The sequence below is a fragment of the Oncorhynchus mykiss genome, chromosome 12 (assembly GCF_057628025.1).
Source record: "Oncorhynchus mykiss isolate SJ-2025 chromosome 12, ASM5762802v1, whole genome shotgun sequence".
NCBI classification, from domain to species: domain Eukaryota; kingdom Metazoa; phylum Chordata; class Actinopteri; order Salmoniformes; family Salmonidae; genus Oncorhynchus; species Oncorhynchus mykiss.
Genome location: NC_143033.1, coordinates 17,194,532 through 17,212,500, shown reverse-complemented (window position 1 = coordinate 17,212,500; position 17,969 = coordinate 17,194,532). Strand labels below are relative to the sequence as shown.

The window sequence follows — 17,969 nt, the reverse complement described above, 5'->3', positions numbered from 1 at the left end:
GCATAGAAGTAGAATGAACATTCTACATGCACAGACGTTTATCAGGCCATTGGTTGAGAAAGCATTCTGTGGAATTAAGTTGTTGGCATGGTAACTCTTCTTTCTGTAATTATTATGACCAGGTGAATTGTTGCTATGGGAGAGGGCGGAACTGGTGGGTTTTCCTTCCTCACAGAGAGGCCTTAGTGTGTAGGTGTGTGTGTGTTGTGGCCAAATGTGCTTAGCTTCTTTGCGAGGGCTGGGGGAACGGTCAGACAGAGTTCAATCATGTCTCAGATGTTCCATTGGAAAAAGAGGGATTAAATTATGTTGGCCAATGGGCTGAATGGATTAAATTCTGTTAGCCAATAGGCTGAATGGATTAAAAACAGTTGGCCAATAGGCTGAAGGGATTAATTACTGTTGGCCAATGGGTTGAAGGGATTAAATTATGTTGGCCAATAGGCTGAATGGATTAAAAATAGTTGGCCAATAAGGTGAAGGGATTAAATACTGTTGGCCAATGGGCTGAAGCCGTCTGCCAATAGTGGTGTGTGTGTATATAGGGGTGTATATGAGTGAGTCATTACCATTAGATGGGCATCTGTAATGAACCGATGTGAAGTTCTGGTCTTAAGCTGTTCCTGGCTTCACCCAATGTCCAAGACAGTTATCTTTGAATTTATCAACTCACTTCATTAAGGGCCACTTTCTATGTGTATTCAGCTAGTTAGTGGACTCCTTTCTACTCTTCTCAGAATCTCAGACAATCCCTTGTTGTCCATTGCAGTATCAAACTGAACTGCAACAAACACATGCTGTGATTTTTCAATCAGGAACGCAAACATAGTGTTCACAGTACTGTCTCAACATGAGCGTGTAAACATGATTGTTGGCAACCCAGATATTGGGAGACATTGTTCATTTAGGATACATTCCTGTAGATGATGTGAAATGGATTCAGGGCTGTAACGGCTCACAGTCTATATGTCTGTGTTGATTGTAGTAATAATACTAATAATAGTAATAATAATAATAATATTTTACATGTGACTTATACAAAGCTTTTCAAAGACACAAAGTAGCTTGTGAAAATAAAACAAAAACAACAACATCAGACGAAACAAAAACATGAATAAATAGAGCGGGGGTGGGGGGGGTCACAGATGGCTGGAGAGAGGGAGTTCCAGAGCCTAAGAGCGACCCTGGAGACGACCCTGGAGACGACCCTGTAGCTGTGTGATGAATTAGTCTTGGTATATATACAAGAAAACACTCTTATTTAATACAGAATACACACTGTGTGTCCAAAACATTAGGAACACCTGCTCTTTCCATGACATAGACTGACCTGGTGAATACAGGTGAAAGCTATGATCCCTTATTGATGTTATATCCATTTCAATCAGTGTAGATGAAGGGGAGGAGACAGGTTAAAGAATGATTTTTAAGCCTTGAGACAATTGAGACATGGATTGTGTATGTGTGCCATCCAGAGGGTGAATGGACAAGACAAAATATTTAAGTGCCTTTGAACGGGGTTTGGTAGTAGGTGTCAGGTGCACCGGTTTGAGTGTGTCAAGAAATGCAACACTTCTGGGTTTTTCATGCGCAACAGTTTCCTGTGTGTATCAAGAAAGGTCCACCACCCAAAGGACATCCAGCCAATTTGACACAACTGTTGGAAGCATTGTAGTCAACATGGGCCAGAATCCCTGTGCCATGCTTTAGACACCTTATAGAGACAAGCCCCGACGAATTGAGGCTGTCCTGGGGGCAAAAGGGGGTGCAACTCAATATTAGGATGTTGCTCCTAATGTTTTGTGCACTCAGTGTACACCTGAAACAATATGCAATTTATATCAACTGTATAGTACTGTCAGCCGTATGAATAATGATCTGATCCATATGGTTCCAATAGCTAAGTTAAAGGGACAGTTCATTGTGGTTAAATCGTTGTTCCAATGTGGTTGCAGTGGTGGAAAAAGTACCCAATTGTCATACTTGAGTAAAAGTAAAGATATCTTAATAGAAAATGACTCAAGTAAAAGTGAAAGTCACCCAGTAAAATACTACTTGAGTAAAAGTATTTGTTTTTAAATCCACGATAATTGAGAATTTCCGTAAGCATTTTTCTACGGCTGGCCATGCTTTCCACCTGGCTACCCCTACCCCGGTCAACAGCTCTGCACCCCCCACAGCAACTTGCCCAAGCCTCCCCCATTTCTCCTTCACCCAAATCCAGATTGCTGATGTTCTAAAAGAGCTGCAAAATCTGGACCCTCTCTTTCTAAAATTATCCGCCGCAAATGTTGCAACCCCTATTACTAGCCTGTTCAACCTCTCTTTCGTATCGTCTGAGATCCCCGAAGATTGGAAAGCTGCTGCGGTCATCCCCCTCTTCAAAGGGGGAGACACCCTAGACCCAAACTGTTACAGACCGATATCTATCCTACCCTGTCTATCTAAGGTCTTCGCAAGCCAAGTTAAGAAACAGATCACCGACCATTTTGAATCCCACCGTACCTTCTCCGCTAGGCAATCTGACCTCTGGCAGTCTCTATGGGGGTGCCACAGGGTTCAATTCTCGGGCCGACTCTTTTCTCTGTATACATAAATGATGTCGCTCTTGCTGCTGTTGATTTTCTGATCCACCTCTACGCAGACGACACCATTTTGTATACATCTGGCCCTTCTTTGGACACTGTGTTAACTAACCTCCATACGAGCTTCAATGTCATACAACACTCCTTCCGTGGCCTCCAACTGCTCTTAAATGCAAGTAAAACTAAATGCATGCTCTTCAACAGATCGCTGCCGACACCTGCCCGCCCATCTAGCATCACTACTCTGGACGGTTCTGACTTAGAATATGTGGACAACAACAAATACCTAGGTGTCTGGTTAGACTGTAAACTCTCCTTCCAGACTCACATTAAGCATCTCCAATCCAAAATGAAGTCTAGAATCAACTTCCTATTTTGCAACAAAGCATCCTTCACTCATGCCGTCAAACATACCCTCGAAAAACGGACTATCCTACCGACCCTTGACTTTGCCGATATTATTTACAAAGTAGCCTCCAACACTCTACTCAGCAAATTGGATGCAGTCTATCACAATGCCATCCGTTTTGTCACCAAAGCCCCGTATACTACCCACCACTGCGACCTGTATGCTCTTGTTGGCTGGCCCTCGCTTCATATTTGTCGCAAAACCCACTGGCTCCAGGTCATCTATAAGTCTTTGCTAGGTAAGGCTTCGCCTTATCTCAGCTCACTGGTCAACATAGCAGCACCCACCCGTAGCACGCGCTCCAGCAGGTATATTTCACTGGTCACCCCCAAAGTCAATTCCTCCTTTGGCCGCCTTTCCTTCCATTTCTCTCCTGCCAATGACTGGAGCGAACTGCAAAAATCACTGAAGCTGGAAACTCATATCTCCCTCACTAACTTTAAGCATCAGCTGTCAGAGCAGCTTACAGATCATTGCACCTGTACATAGCCCATCTGTAAATAGCCCATCGAACTACCTCATCACCATATTGTTATTTTTTTTTCTCCTTTGCACCACGGTATCTCTAATTGCACATTCATCTTCTGCACATCTATCACTCCAGTGTTTAAATTGCTAAGTTGTAATTATTCCGCCACCATGGCCTATTTACTGCCTTACCTCCCTAATCTTACTTCATTTGCACACACGGTGTATAGACTTTTCTATAATGTTATTGACTGTATGTTTGTTTATTCCATGTGTAACTCTGTGTTGTTGTTTGTGTCGCACTGCTTTGCTTTATCTTGGCCAGGTTGTAAATGAGAACTTGTTCTCAACTGGCCTACCTGATTAAATAAAGGTGAAATCAAATTTTAAAAAATATATATATATACTTAAGTATCAAAAGTAAATGTAAAAGTATAAATAATTTCACATTCCTTATATTAAGCAAATATTTTATTTAAGGATGGCCATGGGCACACTTAAACATTTTAACACTCATTTACAAACAAAGTGTTCATGTTTAGTGAGTCCACCAGATCAGAGGCAGTAGAGATGACCAGGGATGTTCTCTTGATAAGTGCATGAATGGGACCATTTTCATGTCCTGCTAAGCATTTAAAATGTAAAGAGTACTTTTAGGTGTCAGAGAAAATATATGGAGTAAAAAGTACATTATTTTCTTTAGGAATGTAGTGATGTAAAAGTAAAAGGTGTTGTAGGGTACAGATACCCATAAAAACGACTTAAGTAGTACTTTAAACTATTTTTACTTAAGTACTTTACACCATTGTGTGGTTGTGTTGTTGTAGGTGGTTTATCGGGGACTGGTCGGCCTGTGGGAAGACGTGTGATGGCGGGATACGGACACGGACGGTTCTCTGTATCAGGAAAATGGGGCCTGCCGAGGAGGAGACCCTGGAGGACAGCCACTGTCTGACGCACCGACCAATAGAACGAGAAGCCTGCAACAACCAGTCCTGCCCCCCTCAGTGGGTCACTCTGGATTGGTCAGAGGTGAGAGAAGAACTACCCCTTTTCACTTGTTGACGTCCCAGCAGGAAAAACATAATGTTGTCATTTTAACCGCTTCTTTCAACTGGAATCACTTTGAGTTACAGCAGTGGTTTCAATAGAGACCTAGAATAAGTTGAATAGTTTTATTGAGCTTGTGTGTTGTTCCTTCTGTCCCCCAGTGTACACCCAGATGTGGCCCTGGGTTCAAGCACCGCATCGTGCTGTGTAAGAGCAGCAACCTGACCAAGACCTTCCCCCCCGCCCACTGTCCCGGCCACAACAAGCCCCCCATCAGGACCCGCTGCAGTCTGGGACACTGTCCACCACCCAGATGGATCCTAGGTGAATGGGGACAGGTACGATTGTTCCCCCCTTCAGAAATCATTGCTTCCTTTCACTTTTCATTGCTTTGATATGTCTTGACATGGGGATATCAAAACAACAACATTTTTGTAAAGGCAATTAAAATGAACTGTTGTAAGATGAACAGACACCACATCCTGTTTTGGTGAACAGTCAACAGAATTTACACTCTGATCATAAACTGGTGTCCCTAGTGCTGATCACATGCGCCTGTCCAACCAGTCTGCCTGCCTGTGCTTTAGTGCATGCCGGTGTGTGTGTGTGTGTGTGATTGAGTACCGCGGCTCCAGTCAGGTCTCAGCCATCCCATCAACTTGTGTCTGACCTCTGTGCCCACCGGGCCACCAGGCTTACCTTCCCTTCAGATCAGGCTCTGTGGAGCCTCACATCCCAGCCTGCATGTCATCCCCTCCAAATTAGAGAGAGAGAGAGAGAGGGAGAGAGAGACAGGGAGAGGGAGAGGGAGAGAGAGAGAGAGACAGACATCTCCTTGGCCAGTGCGTGAGAAAGTCCTTAATCCAAACAGACTTAAAACTGGTGTTTCTGGTGTGTATTAGGCCCCACTGATACTGACCCTGTCCTTTGACGGGCCACAGAGAGGTTATCAGCCATTGGCTCAATTCAATATGTATCGCTGAAGTGTTTGCTATACATTTCAGATTGAGCCGACAAATGCAGCGTTTACCGTGAATGGGTTCTCCAGCCACACGGGAGAATTGCCTTTAAAATACAATTGGGCTTTGGCGCTGAACTTCCACAATACGGATTGAATAGAGCCCCCGGCCTTCTGAATGAAGTTGGGGCACCGGATGTTGTTGTTTGTGTGTGAGCGTACATATGGTTGCCATTAGAACCTTGAACCATAGCCCATGACCTCTAACCTCTGGAGTCTGACCTCTAACCCCCACTTTACTACCACAACAAAGTCCACCACTGCAATCCCACAACAAGGCCACTAAATAACATCCAGGTATATCTAGAAGTGTCCGTAAAGTCTACTAGAGAACGTGACCAGAGAAACTCTTTCTGTAATATGACTAGTATGTTACAGACAGAACTACTACGATACAGAGAATAACATAGACAGGAGAACTGTTGAGTTGCACTGATAACTGACTACATTGACTACATATTCCTAGCTGATGTAATTGACTACATATTCCTAGTTGATGTAATTGACTACATATTCCTAGCTGATGTAATTGACTACATATTCCTAGCTGATGTAATTGACTACATATTCCTAGCTGATGTAATTGACTACATATTCCTAGCTGGTGTAATTGACTACATATTCCTAGTTGACGTAATTGACTACATATTCCTAGCTGATGTAATTGACTACATATTCCTAGCTGATGTAATTGACTACATATTCCTAGCTGATGTAATTGACTACATATTCCTAGCTGATGTAATTGACTACATATTCCTAGCTGATGTAATTGACTACATATTCCTAGCTGATGTAATTGACTACATATTCCTAGCTGATGTAATTGACTACATATTCCTAGCTGATGTAATTGACTACATATTCCTAGCTGATGTAATTGACTACATATTCCTAGCTGATGTAATTGACTACATATTCCTAGCTGATGTAATTGACTACATATTCCTAGCTGATGTAATTGACTACATATTCCTAGCTGATGTAATTGACTACATATTCCTAGCTGATGTAATTGACTACATATTCCTAGTTGATGTAATTGACTACATATTCCTAGCTGATGTAATTGACTACATATTCCTAGCTGATGTAATTGACTACATATTCCTAGCTGATGTAATTGACTACATATTCCTAGCTGATGTAATTGACTACATATTCCTAGCTGATGTAATTGACTACATATTCCTAGCTGATGTAATTGACTACATATTCCTAGCTGATGTAATTGACTACATATTCCTAGCTGATGTAATTGACTACATATTCCTAGCTGATGTAATTGACTACATATTCCTAGCTGATGTAATTGACTACATATTCCTAGCTGATGTAATTGACTACATATTCCTAGCTGATGTAATTGACTACATATTCCTAGCTGATGTAATTGACTACATATTCCTAGCTGATGCAACGAACTGTAACAACGAACTGCAACATGTTCTCTTGTGTCTCTAGCTGGTAGCTACCACCTCTCTCTTCTAATGTAGTCCAGCAGACTGCAGTCTCACTGATTCCCATTAAAGAATTACTATTACCTTCTTCCCAGGTCATACCAGGTTCAACTGGCCTGAACAGAAGACACACACACACACACACACACACACACACTAAGGCCTCTCTGTGAGGAAGGAGAACCCACCAGTTCTGCCCTCTCCCATTAATGCATGTTAATTATAGTTATATCTCTCTCATCTCTATCTCTCTCTCTTTCATCTCTCTCTTTCATCTCTCTTTATCTCTCTCATCTCCATCTCTCTCTCTCTCTTTCATCTCTCTCATCTCCATCTCTCTCTCTCTCTCATCTCCATGTCTCGCTCGATCTCTCTCTCTCTCTCATCTCCATCTCTTGCTCGATCTCTCTCTCTCTCTTTCATCTCTCTCTATCTCTCTCATTTCCATCTTTCTCTCTTATCTCCATCTCTCGCTCTCTCTCTCTCTCTCTCTCTCTTTCATCTCTCTCATCTCCATCTCTTGCTCAATCTCTCTCTCTCTCTATTTCATCTCTCTTTCATCTCTCTCCATCTCGCTCATCTCTCTTTCATCTCTCTCCATCTCTCTCTCTCTCTCTCTCTCTCTCTCTCTCTCTCTCTCTCTCTTTCTCTCTTTCTCTCTCTCATAGGATAAGCTACATTATCCCTAGTGATTAGACAGAACTGTTGAGTGTCTGCTGGGAAAGTAAAACAGGGGCAGTGAGAATCTGCAAACTCAGGCTAGGCTTGGCTTGGCTTGGCCCATACAGGACGTCATCAGAATGACACAGCCAGGAGAAGTGCTGTTTGACTGACTCAGTGACTCAGTTACTCTAAGTTCTAACACATGTAGTGGGTAGGAGTTTTAACAGTGTGGCTGTGCTGAGGGGTAATAAATATGTCTGTGTCTTTTGAATGAAGTATGTGATTAATAGTGTTTATGTGGTTCAGTGTCTGGTGCAGGGTGGTTAATAGTGTTTATGTGGTTCATTGTCTGGTGCAGGGTGATTAATAGTGTTTATGTGGTTCAGTGTCTGGTGCAGGGTGATTAATAGTGTTTATGTGGTTCAGTGTTTGGTACAGGGTGATTAATAGTGTTTATGTGGTTCAGTGTTTGGTGCAGGGTGATTAATAGTGTTTATGTGGTTCAGTGTTTGGTGCAGGGTGGTTAATAGTGTTTATGTGGTTCAGTGTCTGGTACAGGGTGATTAATAGTGTTTATGTGGTCAGTGTCTGGTGCAGGGTGGTTAATAGTGTTTATCTGGTTCAGTGTCTGGTGCAGGGTGGTTAATAGTGTTTATGTGGTTCAGTGTTTGGTGCAGGGTGGTTAATAGTGTTTATGTGGTTCAGTGTTTGGTGCAGGGTGGTTAATGGTGTTTATGTGGTTCAGTGTCTGGTGCAGGGTGGTTAATAGTGTTTATGTGGTTCAGTGTTTGGTGCAGGGTGGTTAATAGTGTTTATGTGGTTCAGTGTTTGATGCAGGGTGATTAATAGTGTTTATGTGGTCAGTGTCTGGTGCAGGGTGGTTAATAGTGTTTATGTGGTTCAGTGTTTTGTACAGGGTGATTAATAGTGTTTATGTGGTCAGTGTCTGGTACAGGGTGATTAATAGTGTTTATGTGGTTCAGTGTTTGGTGCAGGGTGGTTAATAGTGTTTATGTGGTTCAGTGTCTGGTGCAGGGTGGTTAATAGTGTTTATGTGGTTCAGTGTCTGGTGCAGGGTGGTTAATAGTGTTTATGTGGTTCAGTGTCTGGTGCAGGGTGGTTAATAGTGTTTATGTGGTTCAGTGTCTGGTACAGGGTGATTAATAGTGTTTATGTGGTCAGTGTCTGGTGCAGGGTGGTTAATAGTGTTTATGTGGGTCAGTGTCTGGTGCAGGGTGATTAATAGTGTTTATGTGGTTCAGTGTCTGGTGCAGGGTGGTTAATGGTGTTTATGTGGTTCAGTGTTTGATGCAGGGTGATTAATAGTGTTTATGTGGTTCAGTGTCTGGTGCAGGGTGGTTAATAGTGTTTATGTGGTTCAGTGTCTGGTGCAGGGTGGTTAATAGTGTTTATGTGGTTCAGTGTCTGGTGCAGGGTGGTTAATAGTGTTTATGTGGTTTAGTGTTTGGTGCAGGGTGGTTAATAGTGTTTATGTGGTTCAGTGTCTGGTGCAGGGTGGTTAATAGTGTTTATCTGGTTCAGTGTTTGATGCAGGGTGGTTAATAGTGTGTGTGTGGTTCAGTGTTTGGTACAGGGTGGTTAATAGTGTTTATGTGGTCAGTGTCTGGTGCAGGGTGGTTAATAGTGTTTATGTGGTTCAGTGTCTGGTGCAGGGTGGTTAATAGTGTTTATGTGGTTCAGTGTTTGGTGCAGGGTGGTTAATAGTGTTTATGTGGTTCAGTGTTTGGTGCAGGGTGATTAATAGTGTTTATGTGGTTCAGTGTTTGGTGCAGGGTGGTTAATAGTGTTTATGTGGTTCAGTGTCTGGTGCAGGGTGATTAATAGTGTTTATGTGGTCAGTGTCTGGTGCAGGGTGGTTAATAGTGTTTATGTGGTTCAGTGTCTGGTGCAGGGTGATTAATAGTGTTTATGTGGTCAGTGTCTGGTGCAGGGTGGTTAATAGTGTTTATGTGGTCAGTGTTTGATGCAGGGTGGTTAATAGTGTTTATGTGGTTCAGTGTCTGGTGCAGGGTGGTTAATAGTGTTTATCTGGTTCAGTGTCTGGTGCAGGGTGGTTAATAGTGTTTATGTGGTCAGTGTCTGGTGCAGGGTGGTTAATAGTGTTTATGTGGTCAATGTTTGATGCAGGGTGGTTAATAGTGTTTATGTGGTTCAGTGTCTGGTGCAGGGTGGTTAATAGTGTGTGTGTGGTTCAGTGTCTGGTGCAGGGTGGTTAATAGTGTGTGTGTGGTTCAGTGTCTGGTGCAGGGTGGTTAATAGTGTTTATCTGGTTCAGTGTTTGATGCAGGGTGATTAATAGTGTTTATGTGGTCAGTGTCTGGTGCAGGGTGATTAATAATGTTTATGTGGTCAGTGTCTGGTGCAGGGTGGTTAATAGTGTTTATGTGGTTCAGTGTTTGGTGCAGGGTGATTAATAGTGTTTATGTGGTCAGTGTCTGGTGCAGGGTGGTTAATAGTGTTTATGTGGTTCAGTGTCTGGTGCAGGGTGGTTAATAGTGTTTATGTGGTCAGTGTCTGGTGCAGGGTGGTTAATAGTGTGTGTGTGGTTCAGTGTTTGATGCAGGGTGGTTAATAGTGTTTATGTGGTCAGTGTCTGGTGCAGGGTGGTTAATAGTGTGTGTGTGGTTCAGTGTCTGGTGCAGGGTGGTTAATAGTTTTTATGTGGTTCAGTGTCTGGTGCAGGGTGGTTAATAGTGTTTATGTGGTTTAGTGTTTGGTGCAGGGTGGTTAATAGTGTTTATGTGGTTTAGTGTTTGGTGCAGGGTGATTAATAGTGTTTATGTGGTTCAGTGTCTGGTGCAGGGTGGTTAATAGTGTTTATGTGGTTCAGTGTCTGGTGCAGGGTGGTTAATAGTGTTTATGTGGTTCAGTGTCTGGTGCAGGGTGGTTAATAGTGTTTATGTGGTTCAGTGTCTGGTGCAGGGTGGTTAATAGTGTTTATGTGGTTCAGTGTCTGGTGCAGGGTGGTTAATAGTGTTTATGTGGTTCAGTGTTTGGTGCAGGGTGATTAATAGTGTTTATGTGGTTCAGTGTTTGGTACAGGGTGATTAATAGTGTTTATGTGGTTCAGTGTCTGGTGCAGGGTGGTTAATAGTGTTTATGTGGTTTAGTGTTTGATGCAGGGTGGTTAATGGTGTTTATGTGGTCAGTGTTTGATGCAGGGTGGTTAATAGTGTTTATGAGGTTCAGTGTCTGGTGCAGGGTGATTAATAGTGTTTATGTGGTTCAGTGTTTGGTGCAGGGTGGTTAATAGTGTTTATGTGGTTCAGTGTCTGGTGCAGGGTGGTTAATGGTGTTTATGTGGTTTAGTGTTTGGTGCAGGGTGGTTAATAGTGTTTATGTGGTTCAGTGTCTGGTGCAGGGTGGTTAATAGTGTTTATGTGGTTTAGTGTTTGGTGCAGGGTGGTTAATAGTGTTTATGTGGTTCAGTGTCTGGTGCAGGGTGGTTAATAGTGTTTATGTGGTTTAGTGTTTGATGCAGGGTGGTTAATGGTGTTTATGTGGTCAGTGTTTGATGCAGGGTGGTTAATAGTGTTTATGAGGTTCAGTGTCTGGTGCAGGGTGATTAATAGTGTTTATGTGGTTCAGTGTTTGGTGCAGGGTGGTTAATAGTGTTTATGTGGTTCAGTGTCTGGTGCAGGGTGGTTAATGGTGTTTATGTGGTTTAGTGTTTGGTGCAGGGTGGTTAATAGTGTTTATGTGGTTCAGTGTCTGGTGCAGGGTGGTTAATAGTGTTTATGTGGTTTAGTGTTTGGTGCAGGGTGGTTAATAGTGTTTATGTGGTTCAGTGTCTGGTGCAGGGTGGTTAATGGTGTTTATGTGGTTTAGTGTTTGGTGCAGGGTGGTTAATAGTGTTTATGTGGTTCAGTGTCTGGTGCAGGGTGGTTAATAGTGTTTATGTGGTTTAGTGTTTGGTGCAGGGTGGTTAATAGTGTTTATGTGGTTCAGTGTCTGGTGCAGGGTGGTTAATGGTGTTTATGTGGTTTAGTGTTTGGTGCAGGGTGGTTAATAGTGTTTATGTGGTTCAGTGTTTGGTGCAGGGTGGTTAATAGTGTTCATGTGGTTCAGTGTCTGGTGCAGGGTGGTTAATAGTGTTTATGTGGTCAGTGTCTGGTGCGGGGTGGTTAATAGTGTGTGTGTTGTTCAGTGTTTGGTGCAGGGTGGTTAATAGTGTTTATGTGGTTTAGTGTTTGGTGCAGGGTGGTTAATAGTGTTTATGTGGTTCAGTGTCTGGTGCAGGGTGGTTAATAGTGTTTATGTGGTTTAGTGTTTGGTGCAGGGTGGTTAATAGTGTTTATGTGGTTCAGTGTCTGGTGCAGGGTGGTTAATAGTGTTTATGTGGTTTAGTGTTTGGTGCAGGGTGGTTAATAGTGTTTATGTGGTCAGTGTCTGGTGCGGGGTGGTTAATAGTGTGTGTGTGGTTCAGTGTTTGGTGCAGGGTGGTTAATAGTGTTTATGTGGTTTAGTGTTTGGTGCAGGGTGATTAATAGTGTTTATGTGGTTCAGTGTCTGGTGCAGGGTGGTTAATAGTGTTTATGTGGTTCAGTGTTTGGTACAGGGTGATTAATAGTGTTTATGTGGTCAGTGTCTGGTGCAGGGTGGTTAATAGTGTTTATGTGGTTTAGTGTTTGGTGCAGGGTGGTTAATAGTGTTTATGTGGTTCAGTGTCTGGTGCAGGGTGGTTAATAGTGTTTATGTGGTCAGTGTCTGGTGCAGGGTGGTTAATAGTGTTTATGTGGTTCAGTGTCTGGTGCAGGGTGGTTAATAGTGTTTATGTGGTCAGTGTCTGGTGCGGGGTGGTTAATAGTGTGTGTGTGTTTCACCACAGTGTTCAGCGCAGTGTGGGCTGGGCCAGCAGATGCGGACAGTGCAGTGTCTCTCCTACACAGGCCAGCCCTCCAGTGACTGTCCCGAGGCCCTCAGACCCCCCAACATGCAGCAGTGTGAGAGCAAGTGTGGCTCCACGCCCATCGCTAACGGAGACGGTGAGTACAGAAACGTATGCAAGCATACTGGCACCCACACACAAACACACCACACAGGCACACATACAAACACACACAGAACCCTCACAACGATCCAGCCATCCCTATACCAGAGTTCCATCTCAGCTCCATTCAGCCGTTGGGATGACACAGCTCTTACAGAACGCATTCATCTTCCCAGTGAGGTTGAGCTGTCTGCTGGTCAGAGCAGCCTGGACCCTCCATCCTCTCCATGCTATGACAGATGTGTGTTAGGATGCATAGAGACAGGCCCAGCCCACACGTCGATCGAGCTGAATGGAACCGGTAGGGAGAGCAGGGTGTGTGGAGACGCTAACGGCTAATTGTCCCGTACAGACAGACGGAGAGACAGACAGACAGCAGCGTGAGGGTTGCTTATGATTTTGAATGTCTTTCTTAGTTTTACTAGACCAACCTGAATTGATAAATCAAATGTTTGCACAAAACCGGTAACAGTAAGAGCTTAGAAAACACAAATGATAGTCCTCAGAAGAGAGGGCCCAAAGGATTGACGTGCTTCTACACCTGCATTGCTTGCTGTTTGGGGTTTTAGGCTGGGTTTCTGTACAACAGTTTGAGATATCAGCTGATGTACGAAGGGCTATATAAATACAGTTGATTTGATTTGATTTGACAAACGTGCGCACCACTCATTTGAAGTCCGATAATTCCAGACGTTCCTTTGGTATGGTGTGTTCTCCTTACATAAACGTATAGCACGCAGAGGGGGGGATAAAAAGAGGGAGAGAGACAGCGACAGAGACAGACAGAGAGAGAGAGAGATTAAAAAAAGGTCCAGTTGCCAGGACAACAAATACACATTCTTTCTAGACGCTGTTGCCCGAGAGCACACCAAGAATTATACCTACCTTGGCCAAAACATCAACACCGCAGGTAACGATCTGAGAGACAAGGCAAGAACAGCCTTCTATGACATCAAAAGGAACATAAAACTTGACATCCCAATTAGGATCTGGCAAAAAAATACTTTAATCAGTTATAAAAACCCATTGCCCTTTATAGTTGTGAGGTCCCGGGTCCACTCACTAACCAGTAATTTACAAAATGGGACAAACACCCAATTTAAACTGCATGCAGCATTCTGCAAAATAATACTTTGTGTACAACGCGAAACCCCAAACAATGCATGCAGAGCAGAATTAGTTATCAAAATCCAGAAAAGAGCTGTAACATTCTACAACCACCTAAAAGGAAGTGATGCCCACACATTCCACCAGTATCTGGGGCTCTGTTCACCAACATAAACAGACTCCACAGAGCCCCAGGACAGCAACACAACCAAATTATGAGAAAACAAAAAGATAATAATTTGGCACACTGGAAAGAATCAACCAAAAAACTGAGCAACTTGAAATGCTACCTGGCCCTAAACAGAGAGTACACAGTGGTAACGAGTACACTGTGACTGACCCAACATTTTACAAATCTTTGAGTATGTACAGATTCCGTGAGCATAGCCTTACTATTGAGAAAAGCCGCCGTAGGCAGACCTGGCTCTCAAGAGTTGACAGGCTATGTGCTCACTGCCCAAAAAATGAGGTGGAAACTGAGCTGCACTTCCTAACCTCCTGCCAAATGTATGACCATATTAGAGACACATATTACCCTCAGATTACACAGATCCACAAAGAATTTGAAAACAAATCCAACACTGATAAACTGCCATATCTTTTAGGCAAAATACCACAATGTGCATCACAGCAGCAAGATGTGTGGCCCGTTATCATGAGAAAAGGGCAGCCGGTGGAACAGACAACACTGTAAATACCACCAATACATATCTGTTTATGTACACTATGTCATCCAAAGACAATTACCGTTTCAAAGTTTGGGGCCACTTAGAGATGACCTTGTTTTTGAAAGAAAAGCAAATGTTTAGGCCATTAAAATAACATCAAATTGATCAGAAATACAGTGTAGACATTGTTAATGTTGTGGATGACTATTGTAGCTGGAAACAGGTGATTTTTTATGGAATATCTACATAGGCGTACAGAGGCCCATTATCAGAAAATGTATTATGGGCCGGTCGTTGTCCGAGACAACAGAAACTTGCAGTAGTCCACAGTTGCTCAACCTTTTTTGTTCCAGGGACGTGCCCGGAGGGCTGCTTATATTAAAACTAACAGCTGAGAACTGACTAAATAGGCGTCAGACAACTATCTGTGGGACTGGTGCCAGTGCTCCGGACGGAGGTTGACACGTACTGGTCTAGAAAGAGTTTAATACATTTTAACAGAACAGCAATATTACAACATGGACACGCACATCAGCACACACACACACTCACGCATACACACACAGACACAAACACACACACACACACACACACACACACACACACACACACACACACACACACACACACACACACACACACACACACACACACACACACACACACACACACACACACACACACACACACACACACACACACACACACACACACACACACACACACACATACACACAAACACACACACAAACACACACACACACACACACACACACACACACACACACACACACACACAAACACACACACACACACACACACACACACACAAACACAAGCCCAGGTGGTTAATAGACATCCACTTCCACTTCTTCTTCTTTCCTTTATTTCCTGTGTAATTTTCGTATTTTTCTCTCCAGAATGCAAAGACGTAAACAAAGTGGCATATTGCCCACTGGTGCTGAAGTTCAAGTTCTGTGGCCGTGCGTACTTCAGACAGATGTGCTGCAAGACGTGCCAAGAACGCTGACCCACACAGAGAGAGAACGAGAGAAATAAGGAGAGGAACAGAGGGAGCTGGAGGAGAAAGAGACACACAGGCAACGGGCAGAGTGAAAACACCCCCTGCCCCCTCCCCATCACCGTGGAAACCTAACCACTGCTCAGCAGACACGCTGACACACACCTTTATTACTGTCACTTCTGTGAAGTGGGAACCTTAGAGGATTGTTGTTACTGATGTTATTTTTATTATAATAATAATATTAATATTATTTTTATTATTTTATTGTCATCTGTTTGTTGTTATTGTTTTTTGTAGTTGTTTTTTAATCCAAAGTGCTGGACACATCACACATAGAGCAGAATCACCACAGGGAAGGAGGGATGGAAGGAATAGCCACTGGAGGGGAGGAGAGGGGAGAGGAGGAGGGATGGAAGGAATAGCCACTGGAGGGGAGGAGAGGGGAGAGGAGGAGGGAGTGTAGCTGAAGAGTGGATGGGGGGGTGTAATGGTACTATGGACAGACAGACAGACAGACAGACAGACAGACAGACAGACAGACAGACAGACAGACAGACAGTGTGAATATTCCATAAATTATACCCAAACACATCACAAAACACACCAGTACTGGAATGAACTGTTCAAGATGTCATCACCCGTAGTGTCATTCAAGCAATTGTATTAAATCTGTCTGTGGTTATGCCACATATTGTCAATGGAGGACAGTGGGATGGCAGAGCGCATGTTTCTAGAATGTTCTGTGCTGGAAGTGGAAAAAAGGTGCTACATTAGGGGTTATTTCTACTTCATGTTATCAGAGGTCAGGTACGGTCAAATCGTTCTTCTGTTTATTGTCCTTTCTCTTTTCTTGTTTCTTTTTTCTAAAAGAGGGGTGCCTTCGTTTTGAACAACACTGACTTTGTGCCAGAACCTTTAAAAAGGAGACCAACCCCCAGTTGATGCAAATTGTGGATTTGTGAATAATCACAAATATTGCAAACTGCACAGTTTGGCATTAAAGTACTGTATTGACTTTGAAGGACCATAGCTTATTATTGTTGTTGTTATTATCATGTAGTTCGGATAATCCTTCTCTTGTGAACATTGGAGATAGTAACAATTAGTGAACTATACTGTTAACACAGAGGATCTCTGTATCAGCCCTTTCACAGTATATTGTGTAGTGTTGATTTCAGATTTCATCAGCATGGGAAGATCTCACAGCCTCTCCAGCACTGTGACTGGAGTTAAGTGAAGGGACAGTACTACACACACACACACACACACACACACACACACACACACACACACACACAGTGGGGAGAACAAGTATTTGATAACCTGCAAAATCGGCAGTGTTTCCTACTTACAAAGCATGTAGAGGTCTGTAATTTACACTTCAACTGTGAGAGACAGAAAATCACATTGTATGATTTTTAAGTAATGAATTTGCATTTTATTGCATGACATAAGTATTTGATACATCAGAAAAGCAGAACTTAATATTTGGTACAGAAACCTTTGTTTGCAATTACAGAGATCATACATTTCCTGTAGTTCTTGACCAGGTTTGCACACACTGCAGCAGGGATTTTGGCACACTCCTCCATACAGACCTTCTCCAGAGCCTTCAGGTTTCGGGGCTGTCACTGGGCAATACGGACTTTCAGCTCCCTCCAAAGATTTTCTATTGGGTTCAGGTCTGGAGACTGGCTAGGCCACTCCAGGGCCTTGAGATGCTTCTTATGGAGCCACTCCTTAGTTGCCCTGGCTGTGTGTTTCGGGTCGTTGTCATGCTGGAAGACCCAGCCACGACCCATCTCCAATGCTCTTAATGAGGGAAGGAGGTTGTTGGCCAAGATCTCGCGATACATGGCCCCATCCATCCTCCCCTCAATACGGTGCAGTCGTCTTGTCCCCTTTGCAGAAAAGCATCCCCAAAGAATGATGTTTCCACCTCCATGCTTCACGGTTGGGATGGTGTTCTTGGGGTTGTACTCATCCTTCTTCTTCCTCCAAACACTGCGAGTGGAGTTTAGACCAAAAAGCTCTATTTTTGACTCGTCAGACCACATGACCTTCTCCCATTCCTCCTCTGAATCATCCAGATGGTCATTGGCAAACTTCAGATGGGCCTGGACATGCGCTGGCTTGAGCAGGGGGACCTTGCGTGCACTGCAGGATTTTAATCCATGACGTCATAGTGTGTTACTAATGGTTTTCTTTGAGAATGTGGTCCCAGTTCTCTTCAGGTCATTGACCAGGTCCTGCCGTGTAGTTCTGGGCTGATCCCTCACCTTCCTCATGATCATTGATGCCCCACGAGGTGAGATCTTGCATGGAGCCCCAGACCGAGGGTGATTGACCGTCATCTTGAACTTCTTCCATTTTCTAATAATTGCGCCAACAGTTGTTGCCTTCTCCCCAAGCTGCTTGCCTATTGTCCTGTAGCCCATCCCAGCCTTGTGCGGGTCTACAATTTTATTCCTGATGTCCTTACACAGCTCTCTGGTCTTGGCCATTG

The 17,969-nt window shown here is 43.5% G+C and overlaps 1 protein-coding gene across 1 annotated transcript in view; it reads left to right on the top strand.

Annotated features, from left to right (window-relative positions):
- The window catches only part of LOC110537061 (ADAM metallopeptidase with thrombospondin type 1 motif, 6), a 130,587-nt gene extending 115,101 nt beyond the window's left edge, over window positions 1–15,486 (top strand). Inside the window, exons 22-25 of the mRNA XM_036937044.2 lie at window positions 4,290–4,494; window positions 4,674–4,850; window positions 12,503–12,659; window positions 15,360–15,486. Of these exons, the coding sequence (XP_036792939.2) occupies window positions 4,290–4,494; window positions 4,674–4,850; window positions 12,503–12,659; window positions 15,360–15,469 (649 nt within the window). The 3' untranslated portion in view covers window positions 15,470–15,486. The remainder of the gene's footprint in view (window positions 1–4,289; window positions 4,495–4,673; window positions 4,851–12,502; window positions 12,660–15,359) is intronic.
- Window positions 15,487–17,969: the final 2,483 nt, after the last annotated feature.